The sequence below is a fragment of the Scomber scombrus genome, chromosome 17 (genome assembly GCF_963691925.1).
Source record: "Scomber scombrus chromosome 17, fScoSco1.1, whole genome shotgun sequence".
Lineage (NCBI taxonomy): Eukaryota > Metazoa > Chordata > Actinopteri > Scombriformes > Scombridae > Scomber > Scomber scombrus.
This window is the reverse complement of record NC_084986.1, coordinates 9,985,497-9,999,072: the sequence shown is the minus strand read 5'-3', so window position 1 is coordinate 9,999,072 and position 13,576 is coordinate 9,985,497. Positions and strand designations below refer to the sequence as shown.

The window sequence follows — 13,576 nt, the reverse complement described above, 5'->3', positions numbered from 1 at the left end:
CTTATAAGCTGAATATTTTTGGGTTTAGGTTAGAGTCGGTTAGACTTGTTAGTTATTGGCATAGACTGTAAAAAAAAAAAAAAAAAAAAAAAAATATATATATATATATATATATATATATATATATATATATATATATATATATATATATATATATATATATATATATATATATCCGTGTGATGTCACCCATTGGTTTGTGGACTCCTGTTTTGAAGCCTTGAATATGGCATTTTGACCCTCACCATCTTGGATTTTTGGAGCCAGAAGTGACCATATTTGGATAAGAGGGTGGGGCCAGCCCTAGTTCTAGCTGCTAGCTTGGTTAGCACAATGCATTTACAGTCTATGGTTAACTATGCGCTAACTAAAAACTGACTGAGACTTTTAGGCACTCAAAATTTTACAATTAACTTTCATGAACTGAAAACATACTTAAATAGTGATGTTACAGCTATGCATATATTCTGTGAATCTCTTAAACCATGGTTACATTACCTAACCAACTTTTCAGTCACAACATAGCCATGGCCTAAATAGTATACCCATGTATTTTACTCAAAATGAGGCCATAATTTACAAAATGAACATCAACATGCTTGGAATGAGACTTGAAACTAGCAATTGAAACCATAAACTTACTAGGAAACTTGTTTACTGAGGTAATAAATCAAGTAAGAAGTAGAATAATTTTCTCATTGACTTCCATACAATCTGACTTCTTTTTTCAGTCAGTGAGAAAGTGTTTCACGTGTATATGCAGTTAATGAATGCAGAAACATGGGTATAGGTGTGCATGTATGCTCAAGGATGTGACTGTGCCTTTTTGTGTGTATGTTTGTGTGTAACTATGAGTGCCACATTCCACACTTACAGTATGTGGTCCATATGCACCGGCGATGCGTGCACAGCCTCCGGTACAAAAAACCCATCCCCAGCCGGCTTGACAACAAACACAGAATGGCTTGGCACGACTGAAGAATTATTTATCTGGCTCCCTTCCTCTTCTCCAGCATGGTTTTTGTCGAGTCAGAGGAAACCATCTGCTGCCCGGTGATAATGGGTGGCCAGGGAGGAGGGGACTGGAAATAGGGAGAGCAAATAATATTAAGAGAAAATGGCAGGCGCTGTCCCAGAACCTACAGTACCTTCCTGCCTGCCTGCAGCAAGTCTGCCATCTTAATAAACATCCCGTCTGATATCTCCTGGGTTCTGTGCTTGTGTGTGTGTGTGTGTGTGTGTGTGTGTGTGTGTGTACGCATGCACACACACATGTATTTTCACCTGCTGTGTGCACATGCATGCTTGTGTTCCCAGTGTGTATGTCTCTGTGTGTGTAATGTATCTAACCTTGATCATTTTCAAGTCAGGATTGTTACTGAGCCTAGCTGATATGCTGTCAATGTGATGGCGCTGAAGAACCTTTTTTTTAAAAACTTTTTTCCTGGTGCACTAAAGCTGTGACAGATGGTTTGCCTTTCAGCAGAAGTTATTTTTCCTGTTTTTCTTCTGTTTTGTGTAAATGGGTGGGAGTATTAATGAGAGAATATTATGAGGCAGGTGCAGGGCTAAAGGAAAGTAAGAGACTCAATGCTGCGAATTAATGAGTTGCCTGTATAGAGGGGAAGGTAAAGCATGGTTGGGGAGAAGTACAGTAAACCACACAGAGCAAAGGAGGGAAAAACACTCATTAAAACAAATAGTGGGCTTTAGAACGCAACAGCTCACCTTGGAAAATGGTCAGAATTTTACCTCCCTGTGTCTCCGGGGCCTTCAGATGGAATTGAGCGCTTAGGGCATTCTCTGAGTAAATCCTTTCAGTTTTCTCTTGTCTGAAGTTGACAGGTTGAGCTGGACAAAAAGACCTGACAGCCTGTCTCCCCCAAAACCCAGCTTCATTCTAACTCCATCACTCTGTTTTCTACTTTGCCTTGAGATGTTTGCCTTCGCTGTTTTTTTTCTATTGCTCCTAGCACTTACAAACTGTCAGATAACTTTCAGTATGGATTTATCTAGAAAGAGACACACATTGAACCTGTCTGCCATTGTGAAGTTGTATATTACAGAGCAGCTGTTGTGCCGTCAATATCATGTAATGTTTTAAAGTTTAAAAGGCCTAGAAAAGCTGTGATGAATCCATCTTAAAGCAGGAAGGGTCACTTTTCCTGAAATGGGATTGATCCAATATGTAAAACTAGACATAAATTTGCTGTGAACCAAATTGTTTGGAATGCATTTTTTGTCACCGTGCGGTCAGACCACACTCTGTCAGGCTTTGTCGACACAGCTGTTGGAATGCATGATGGCGTGCTTGATGAAGTGGACGCCGGGTCAGGGAGGATAATGGAATTGAGGGATGGAGGGATCAGCCAGGAGGACGCAGGAGAGGCCTGGCGACCGGGTCTTTTCTATTAACTCGCAGAGGCTGGCTGAGGCGAGCAAGGGAATCAGGCTTGGCTCTGCACTCTCCCTGCCTGGCAGTTAGATTTGTTACATTTTTCTTTTCTCTCATCCCTGCGAAAGGATTTCTTTCTACTTACTCTATTTGTCGTTTTTGTGTTCAGAATTTCATTATCTCACTTGACTGAACACAATGTTTAATTCATTGCAAAATTAAGATATACAAAATCTCAGGGGGAAGGATCCGAATTTGAATGTAGTCTATACTAGAAAGTTAATTGTTATTAGTATATACAAATATAAATATTGCTCTTTCTTCAAAGAGTCTTGAGTCCATGAACAGATTTTCTTCTTCCTTGTTCCCATTTTAAATATAGGCTATAATCAGCACTCACTCACTGCTAATTATATGCCATGCTCCATCATCACAGTGGACTTCAAGGTCTTGAAGTCAATTCAGATGACTGTGATTTTTTTGCGTTTTTGATTCAAACTCAAAAATGCAAATAAAGTATTTAAATAATAGTTGTTGATAAAATTGATTTTCGGGTCATGTACAAACAAAGTGGTACTGTTTGAGATTTAAAGATTAGGGGGTGTAAAGTGGTTTGATTCTCACACATTTCTTTTGGCTTTTGTTTTTTCCTCATATGATGCTCTAATCAGTATATGTTATGTTTGTTGTTGTGCTGCAGGTCTCTGGTCTGTCTCCTGGAGACAGCCAGACCCCCGGCCTGCTTCTGGCTCCAGGGGTGAGATGGGGACAGACGCCCATCAACCAGCTCACACCCTGGGATACAGATGAGCCCCCCACCAAGCAACATCGAGACAGCGAGCCCACAGGTAATGAATCACACATGCTGCATTTAGATACCCACATACATATACTGATAGACACATTCACACATCCCCTTGCTCTACCCGATGCAGATTTTCAGTGATGTAAGTTTTACATCATCAGTACGCCTGCACACAGCAGATATATGCATGTACACGAACCACACGTATGTGCTACACCCCAGACGGCCCTGGCCAGCTACAGTGTTATCAAATGCTAATGACGCATCTTGGCTGACTTGCCCTACATAAAATACATGCTGGCCTCCATAACATGCATATTTTACATATACAATCATGCATAATATACATCCACAAATAACGTATTTACATAAATCAGTTTAATCATATAATTATAGAAGTGTCAGTATGATGTCCAGAAATTTTACAAAAAGAAAAAAAGTGTCAAGCCATGTTGCACCTTTACCAGCTTCACAGTCCCACACCACCTTCACTCTGCTCTCATTTTATTGTCCTTGTTAATGTTATTGTGTCAGTAACTGAAGCTGAAGCTTAGTCTAAAATAAACCTACAGTATGTAGAAAAAGTCCTCCAAATGATCTCCACCGAGTCTAATTTAGATGTCGACCTTATTCTATTCATGACACTTTAAAATGTGTACAGAGCAATAGTGGCACAGAGCGGTGTGCAGACCCGACATTAACGAGTTAAGCCAATGTTGAAGTTTTTTACTCTTATTGTAATGAACTCACCCAGAATGGCTCTGCCCTAGAGCAGTTAATTTCCTTCCATTGCTCTGCTGGCCTCTGCCTCCTGCTCATCACAAATGTGTCTCATTTAAGAATAATACTGGCACAGAGCTTGTTCCAGTGGAAATTCTGGCTCAACAAATCCAGATTGTAGACAGCTGCTACCCTGTGGTAGCAAAGAATCATGCTTAAAACATGTCTGAACCGCTGCTACTGGCTGTACAACTCGTCTCCTAATTATATTTCAAATATCTTCCACATAGATTGATTCATGGATTAATTATTAAGCAGTTTGATATGTTACCCCTAAAGGAATGTTTCTGTAGCAGAAAGCATTCAAAGTGCTCTAACAATGGGATGATGCAGTAGTGATAGGAGCGTGCAGTTCTGTGTTTGCCTCCTGTGGTGGTGCATCCCCCTGCTGTGTGGCCATGGCCCCCTGCTGTGCATTGAGGGGCTGGCTGAATTGGCCATGAAGTTGCGGAGGTTTTATTATTGTGTGTAAGTGAACGAGACTTCATTCTCTGCCTCCCCCTCCCTCCCACCACTGCAGCTCCCACACCCACACTACAGCTTGGAGTGAAGCGTGAGGAGAGTGAGATGTCACCGACCCAGCGCGCTGTCGCATATGACTCTCAAATCCAACCATAGTGTTGCATATTGATTTGTGTGTGTGTGCTATTCCAAACTGTGACTGGCGTTTGCAATGAAGCCAGCTCCTCTCCACACTTCACTGAACTGTGTTGCCAGAAAGTTCTCTGCCAACTGTGCCAGAATTAATCAACGGTTTCTTTCAACAGAAACTTCACTATTTTGTCTGTTAAAGAAAGTTTGTCTTTGAAAAAGTTCTTTTTCAACTTTTCTTTATTTTCCTTCCAAATAAGTAACTCTTCTTTTCGATGCTGTGCTTTAGACATAAGCAAATGTGGTCCATAGGTAAATATGAATAAGTGGAACTACAGTCGTGGAACTACAGTCACTGAATACATTTAATATTAATTATCTCTTCATTTTGTTAATCCTTGCAGGAAAAAACCTGTGAATGTAGGAAATGTTGGGTCATGATAATATAAGGACAAGGACATAGAAGAGATACTACAGTATGTATCAAATTCTATTCAATGCCATTACATCATTAAAACCTTGAGACTTTTATAATATATGAAATTAATATATTAATGTATATGATAAGAATCCTTCATCAAGATGAGCAAAAGAAGGGACATGAAATACAGCTTTGGGTGTGGATTAGCTCGATGACTTGTGAATTATGAAGTGAACTGGCCTCTACTCTAGACTATTCTATTCCTATTCTCTTCTCTCCCTTTCCTTTCTTCTCACTATCTGTCTTTATCTCTGTCTTCTCCCCATCTCTCCCTGCCCGGTCTATTATATCAGCAGGGCCAGTTTCATGAATAATGTGGGCTTCTTTTTTTTCTTTAGCTTTTTGGGTGCTGTGATTTAGCCTATGGCCCCTTGGCAGAGTGGCAGGCTATTTTTGGAGCTTGGACCACGGTAGGAGGAGCTAGAGATGGGGGAGTGGGAGTGAATGTAGGGAAAGCAGCATTCAGGTCCAATATGGCTGCGTCTTCCCAGCACACCCTCAGCATCTAGCGCCTCAGGGAAGAGAAATTATTGGCTCAGAGTGTCTGGGTAAACACAGACTCTTACACAGATAATAGTGCCGACTGCCACATGCTCTGAGCATGTATGCTCTCACATTCAGAATACCGTTTGTTCATCTTGTAGCTAAATAAATCTCTTAATCTTATTATGATGTTGATATTGGGTGTAGATCTGTACATTGTTTCAAATATTTTCTGTTTGATATTAAGTCTCAAGTCAAAAACAAACTCAGACGGGTGCTGAGTGGCACACCACTGACAGTTGTGGTGTGGAGAGGAACAGACTCAAGCTGAGTCTTTCTTCTCATGCTGTTTTTTGTTTCTATTTGATATCAAATCAGCTTTCTGCTCCTGTTCTCAACTTTATGTATGGTTTACCAAAATACCACAAGTCAGTCCACAGTATAGATTAAATTTACTGTGACTTTCACGTGGTGCTATGGTGTAGAAGCTGCATATATAATTGATCATTCTCCTTCCTTTCCCTCTTCTGTTTTTCCATTTCTCTGGCAGGTCCAACCTGGGCAGCACCGTTAGCAGCAGTGAGCCAGAACAGTCTCATGCCCCACACCTACGCCCTCCCCCAGCCACCCTCCTTCAACCACAGCGTGACTGCGCAGTCACCTATCATAGGAGTAACCCCATCCATCCAGACACCAATGCCCCCGCAACACCCCCTCATGACTGCCCACTTCCAAATGACGCCACACTCGACTCAGCAGCCACCCTCGATGGTGCTGAGCATGCCCAGCCAGCCTCCGTACCCCTCAGCTCAGCCCACAGTTGCACCATCCGCCCTTTCTGCCCAAGCCAACCATGTGGTTCATCCTAACCCTCACAGTGTGATGGGCAACGGCCACTTAACCTCTCACCCTGGCCTCATACAGCCCCCCACCCTGCCTCTGACCAATGGACAGGCAGCAGCGCAGGCCCAGTCCACAGCTACAGACAATCAGGATGGTCTTAACGGGCTGCAAATGCTGCGGACAGTCGGGATGGGGAAATACGAGTTCAGTGATCCAGGACATCCTAAAGGTAAGCAGAGACAGACTCAGCTGATGCGCTCTGTTCAATTGGATTTTTTTGTTTGTTTGTTTCTTTTTAGTCAGTTTCTAGCAGATATGGAACCTGTCACGACTAACTTTCAAAGGCTAAATCAAAGCAGATCTGTTCAGCTGGCAACCCAGGCTCAGAAGTGAATCCAAGCTGGGAGGTGTTGGGTATTAAATCAATGTACTCTTAGCTCTCTATTCCTTGTGACCTCCCGTTATGTGGGCCGTGCTGGAATGAAACATGCGGGCCTCTGCCTCTTCTCTGTGTACCAGAGCTGTTTCAGATGCCAGCAGTCATAAACAAGGCCGCAAACACTCAAGCAAGAGGTTGTTAAAATACAACTTGGCAACCAGAGCCAATTCACTTCGCAACTGCTCCAAGGTCACAGAGAACAGAGTTACACCTAAAGTAGCCGTGAGATGGCTGCTTCTAAAACTTGTAATAGAACTTGTAGTGAAGTGTTTGGAAAGAACATGTTGTACAAATATCAGGCTACTATACAACCACAGACTCTGTACAGTTGTGTTCTGAAATTGGTTAAAGTGTGTCAGGTTTATCTTTTCACTGCTTCTAGCTGCAATACTCACAAGGCCTACTAAACACGAGGCAGGAAGAGCTTTCAGCCCCTGCCCTCACATCTCTCTCGAATCGTTTGAAGCCTTGTTGACTTGTGCTGTGTTTGTGAAGGTGCTTCACAGCACCGGCTCATGCCTGAGTCTGCAAGCCGTAAATTGGTGTTTGGTTTAACCTTGGAGTTTATGACGCAGGGCGCTAGAAACAGATGTTCGCAATTCCCCGACCAATTTTCACATTTAATGAAGCTTTTAATTTAGGTTTAGATTGTTTTCTTTTTCCTGACTCATTTTGATCAATAAAATGTGTGCAAATGAACTTGTAGATTGCAAAAAGCAATTATTCTGCGGGCTGCTTGCGATACAATGAAATGAGACTGCAGGTAGAATTGGAAATGGATAATTAGACAGGCTCATCAGCTTGGTCCAGTCTCTTTGGCATTAGAGCTTTTTAGCTTCTGCTGTGTTGGATAGACTGTTGCGATCCATTAACCATGTACATGTCAAAATGTATTGACCTTCCTCAAACAGGCCAAGAAAAGAGTTTAATTGGAATTACAGTATTCATACGACAACATTTTTTATACAGAAATTACACACTATACATAGGTGAAAATGCAGCAGCAGAAACACTGTTGCTGCTATTCGTCTTATGATACAGTTGATTCACAGTACAGTATTCAGTATTCAGTGTGTATGGATGTGTCCCTGTGTCAATTTCCAGACATTATACACACTTGAAATCTTGTATAGGCCTCTCTGAAGGTCAAACTGGAAATAGAGGCACTTGAGTCTCACATCTCCTCAACCATTTTAGCTGTTTTCATCCCTGCTTGCCATTAAATAGACATTACTAAGCACGTCATTGGGGTAATGTCACAAGGACAGTGGAAATAGGTAAAATGTTGAGCACCAGTGAATTAGCAGCCGTGGTGTTCTTCAGCAGCACTCCTGAGCAGCGAGGCAGACCTCTCTGCTGACAAGAACACTTAACATTGCAGCCGTAATCACAACAGTGCCACCCCAACCACCCTGCCCTCAGGCTCTGCCCACTGCTGTCGTTCTTTCTGTGCTTTTCTGTCTTTCTGATTATCTCTGTCTGTCACTTCCTGTCTCTTTCTTCCTCTCCCTCGCTTCCTTCTGCTTTCTCTCTCACGCACAAGTTACAAATCCCGAGCTCCCGCAGGTCTTATGCATTCTGTTTTAAATCAATTAACGCTGCATATCAAATTTGGTAAGGGTCCTGCTGTCCTACTGTAGTGGCATAGTGGTAAAATATGGAGGGTAGGTTCTTGCAACCTGCATTCTGGCGCACCTCTGTTACGATTACCTTGGAATGCTAAGAGAGAGAAAAAGAGAGAGATTTTTCTTTTTCTGCTTTAGATGAAAACCTAAATAGAAGTAGTTTCTGTGAAGGAATCAAAGCAGACACAGGTTAGGGGTCGGTGTCTTTGCAGCCCTCTAATGGCTGAGATGAGGATAAGAGGGTTGGCAAGTCTGATCCCAGAGCAAAGATAGTGAGTTGCACACATCTAAACATAAAAGCAAGTTATCATCGCAATCTATCTATCTATCTATATATCTATCTATCTATCTATCTATCTATCTATCTATCTATCTATCTATATATCTATCTATCTATCTATCTATCTATCTATCTATCTATCTATCTATCTATCTATCTATCTATTACACACACACACACACACACACACACACACACACACACATACATATGCTTTGTCCTCAAAAAAGTATATTGGTACGCACACTCACACTGTCCACTGGCTGACATGTGGGAGACTTGAATTATCATCCTGATGGAGGTCTCAAAAGTAACGTGGACGATACAAATTTGGTATTTTCCTTGTTAATAATTCTGGCCTTAATTTGGATACTAGGATACTAAATGTTTACTTGCAACTGTCAGATACTGGTCATGCATCTCATATCAGGTGTTCAGTAATGATTATTGGACAGACAGTTTAAATACTAAAACCACTACTTAAGTGATTTTGTCAGTGCATAGAAAAAAGTTTGAGCCTCCAGCCACAATGCTGGTAAGCGCTGATGTGAAGAGGAGGTTTTGTGGCTCTTGATGGCAAAGGCCTGGATTTTGGAGGAGCTGACAGAGCTCTTCCTCCTTAATCCAGCTGCACAAGAGGCCACTGTGTGTGTGTGTGTGTGTGTGTGTGTGCGCGCAGCGCGCGCGCTCGCTCGCTCACATGCCTGTTTGCATGCGTTCATGAATGTGTGTGTGTCTGCGCGCCTGTACGACTTCTTGGGTGTGACTGCATGGATGTTTTGTCAGATGTCAGCCTCACAGCCTTAAAGCCAAACACCACAGTGACAGAAATCACACTCCGTGTTTGATTTGGCTTTGCCTTCAAAGGGAGCAATTTGTCTTCGCTCTGCATCAGTGGGCACATCAACAACTGTGTGTTCCTCTCTTAGCGTGTGCGTCTGTCTAGGTGTCTTTCTGTATTTCTGTTTACATTACATACTATGTGTGTTTGTGTATGTCTGTGTATATGCCGTGTGTGTGTGTGTGTGTGTGTGTGTGTGTGTGTGTGTGTGTGTGTGTGTGTGTGTGTGTGTGTGTGTGTGTGTGTGTGTGTGTGTGTGTGTGTGTGTGTGTGTGTGTGTGTGTGTGTGTAAAGATTCACACTGAGCAGCTAGAAGGCAGCTTTAACCTCATCACCTACTGAGACATGCCAGTCACCAGGCTGTGATCTGCCTACCTGGTTTCTCCAACCACAGCAGGGCTTTTTATAATACCTGCCTGTCATAGTATACAAATCAAACTCCACATCCTCTTGCCAATTGTTAATTTCCTTCACACCACCCACTCCTTGCTCCTTTCTTATTGTGTTCTCTTTGTTTCTCTGTACTGCGGATTTTATCAGAATAAACACAGAATCTTGGCAAACTTCAGTAACATCTGTAGCTTGAGTTACAGTAGTCAGGTTTTGTCAAATGTGGGAATACAGGATAACTGACATTGTTGTTAAAAAGGATTATAAAAAAACAAAGAATAGGACACAGAAGCAGAGAGTAAAAGAGATGGATAGAAAGAGAGGGTGAACATAAGAGAGAAGGAGATGCAGAGAGCGGAGTCAGTGTGTGTCTATTGACCAAGTCATTAAAATCGATGGCTGTCCTGATGAATATCAGCCAGGGGAAGCAAGTGCCAAGCTCAGCAGGGACTCGCTCACTGCAAACGTGATTGACTGACACAACTGAAAAACACATTATCAAAAGGAAGTTGTGATTTCCACATATCTGAGTCTGTTTTAAAGGTTACTGCTGTTACCCATGCCAGCCAGTCAAATTTTTTTTTTAATATTGTTTTTCCAGCTTGGCATGAACTGAGAACTGAGATGACTGTTAGTAGCTGTGTTGCGGTCATGCAGCACACTATGATGCTGAAAGCGATGCTGTTTTTGTTGGCAAATGCCTAAAAAATAAGGAGCAGATGAACCGTCCCTGCATGTGTTGGAAGCCTCAGTTCAAATAGAAGTTTGGGGTCACAGACTGATATGTCGGGCCACCTGCTGCTGTACTGAGCATGTGCTGCAGCTTTTTGCCCCTTTCTCTTATGTCAAACATCATTTTAACGCTTCCTTCTACTTCACTGGCCTTTACCGGCGCCATTCTCTCTCTCTCACACGCACACCGGTAGAGATGCACATATGCACACAGATGATCACATGCATAAATGCACACTGGGAAGGAACACACACACACACACACACACACACACACACACACACACACACACACACACACACACACACACACACAAACACAAAGACATAGATGTACTCCTCCACTGTTGCACATACCCAGCAACACCCAGCCTCCTCTCTGCCCAGGAAGTTCATCTTCCAGTCAGCTCACATCAGCCATCATCTTGGGACCGAGCAGCTCTGGAGCCGCTAGTGAATGCAATTAAGATGCCTTGCTGAGTTAAGATCAGTGTTTTACTTTTCTACGGCGAGGCTGGCGCAGCTTCACATCCATCGCCAGCTATTCTTCCTTATCTGCCTTATTCAAACTTCGGTCTCAACAAGATTTTAATTATATATTCATTTTTATTTACTTTTGGGCCAAGCATATTGGAACTGCAGCATCTCTGCCCACTTGGGTATTGGTTCTTTGCACATAATTGCTGCGATATTGCCACTAACTGAGGAAATTATAGATCACAAATAAGCAAGATAGCAACTGTTTACAAGGGCAGGCTGTATGTACGGTGCTGCTTATTTAAGGGAAATAGGTGCTTATTTTCTTGATTTATCACACCTTGACATAACTACTGACATGCTGTTTTAAAAGGTTATTTCTACCTTGTTGCTGGTTTATGATATAACTGGATGTAATAATAAGTTTTTTTTCTTAAATGTGCTGTGGAGATTGCATAACCTTGGAAATATTTGTTGATGGACTTGAGTAAGGTAGATATAGTTATTAAATAGACACAAAGCATACAGTATATTAGTGATGCATAAATATTCATTTAGACTCAAACGCAAAAATATACTGCTGGCAGGACAGACCGTTCAAACCAGTCATTAAAAACACAGTCAGTTTGTGATAGCCACACTGAGACCATTAATCATAGCAAGCACATTAATTAAACCCTCCCTTCTCCTTTCTCTCCCTCTTTCTCTGTCTCAATTTCTCTTTCTACTTGATGGAGTGCAAAGGATCTTGACTGCATCCATATTGCAAATTAAACAAAAGTATGCCTTTCACCGAGACAAATATACTGAATCTGGTGTAAGAGTTGTAAGGCTTTCTTTTTTTTCAATTCCAATATGCTGACCTGGATCAGCGTCTGTGGAATAAGCAGTTGCAAATTCATTAAAGTCACTGCTGTGTTGTGCTGGGCGATTATCTTAAAGCTATCCACATCAGGATTAGCTAAAGCAGAACTAGGGTTATTATGATTCCAAAACAGGCTTAAGTTGGAATACGAAATGCATGGATTTTAAAGGACCAGTGTGTAATATTTAGTGGCATCAAGCATTGAGGTTGCAGATTGCAACCAACTGAATACCCCTCCCCCTCTCCTTCCAAGCGTGTAGGAGAACCTACAGCGGCTACAAAACTCAAAAAAACAAGAAAGGCCCCTTGCTAGAGCCAATGTTTGGTTTGTCTCTTCTGGGCTATTGTAGAAACATGACGGTGCAACATTACAGGCTCCATGGAAGAGGACCTGGCCCCTATGTAGATATAAAGGGCTCATTCTAAGGTAATGAATGAATGAATTATTGTTATTTTCATAGGATTATAAGACAATTAAAACATACTTATAAACATTATATTCAATTACTAAAATACTAAATGCGACACACTGGACCTTTTTAAAGGATTTTCTTTCTCTCACTCTCATAGCATTCCTCAAATCAAAGTAGCTCTACTGTAAAACAAAATTCACAGGGCCTGAGAATATTGCAAATAATTAATGCAGTTGAAATTTATTCCAATCACTGTGGACTCAGTATGTGCAGGTAATTCTCTTAAATGAATACATGCAGTACCTCAGTGATGTGCTTATACGTAACCTTGGAACATGAGTCCATATGGGGCCTACATATTAATGATATTGATTCAAACATCTCATTTCCATTTGAGACTGCACCTACCTGTCCGTGTTCAAATCGCTAATCAAAACTCACCTTTTCCAAACTGCTTTTAATGTGTGACTAATGTTGTGTGTCATTTGTGTGTTGTCTATGATGCTGATGATATACAGACCCTGAAAAGTGGTCTATAAAAAAAAAAGAGATTATTATTATTTTAGAATGGCAGGAGCAGTCTGGAGACCACTGCTCTTCTGGGCAGATATAGCCTAGTAGTTACAGTACCTGACACTGTCTCTTTAACTTTGCTAAGGATGGCTTCCATTGAGATGTCTAACAGTTCTAGTACAGATCGGCCTCTCAGGAGAGAGCAAAAAGAAGAGGGAGGGAGGAGAGGAGAGGAAACGTGAGGTGAGCAGCAGCAGCGTGTAATAAGCGGAGGAAGGAAAGCTGCTCGCCCTCGTTCTTTCTCTCCCTCGTTATCGTATTTTAAAGGAGAGGAGCCCCGCCAGGAGCCCCATACATTATATCCCACCACAGTTAATATAGGGACGGCGGATAGCTCATTAAGATTGATCATTCCTCGTCCACCTCCTCCATGCAGAACGTGGCTCTGGCTTCATTAATCACCGGGATTTCAAGATAAAGCTCAGCGGCGGCACAGTCGCAGAACCTAGACCCTGACAGCCCGGCTGCTACATGCATAATCACAGACGCAGTGCAGCCAAGGAGCAGCCGCCCGGCTCCCTGCCACGCTAGAGGGGGCACCGTATCTACGCCTCCCTCCCTCC

The 13,576-nt window shown here is 42.2% G+C and overlaps 1 protein-coding gene across 2 annotated transcripts in view; it reads left to right on the top strand.

The window, feature by feature from the left end:
- Positions 1-13,576, top strand: part of LOC133997421 (kelch-like protein 29) — a 215,909-nt gene that overhangs the window by 115,296 nt on the left and 87,037 nt on the right. For both annotated transcript variants that reach the window (XM_062436992.1, XM_062436993.1), the window contains exons 4-5: positions 3,096-3,243; positions 6,086-6,607. In XM_062436992.1, coding sequence (XP_062292976.1) covers positions 3,096-3,243; positions 6,086-6,607 — 670 coding nt within the window. The remainder of the gene's footprint in view (positions 1-3,095; positions 3,244-6,085; positions 6,608-13,576) is intronic.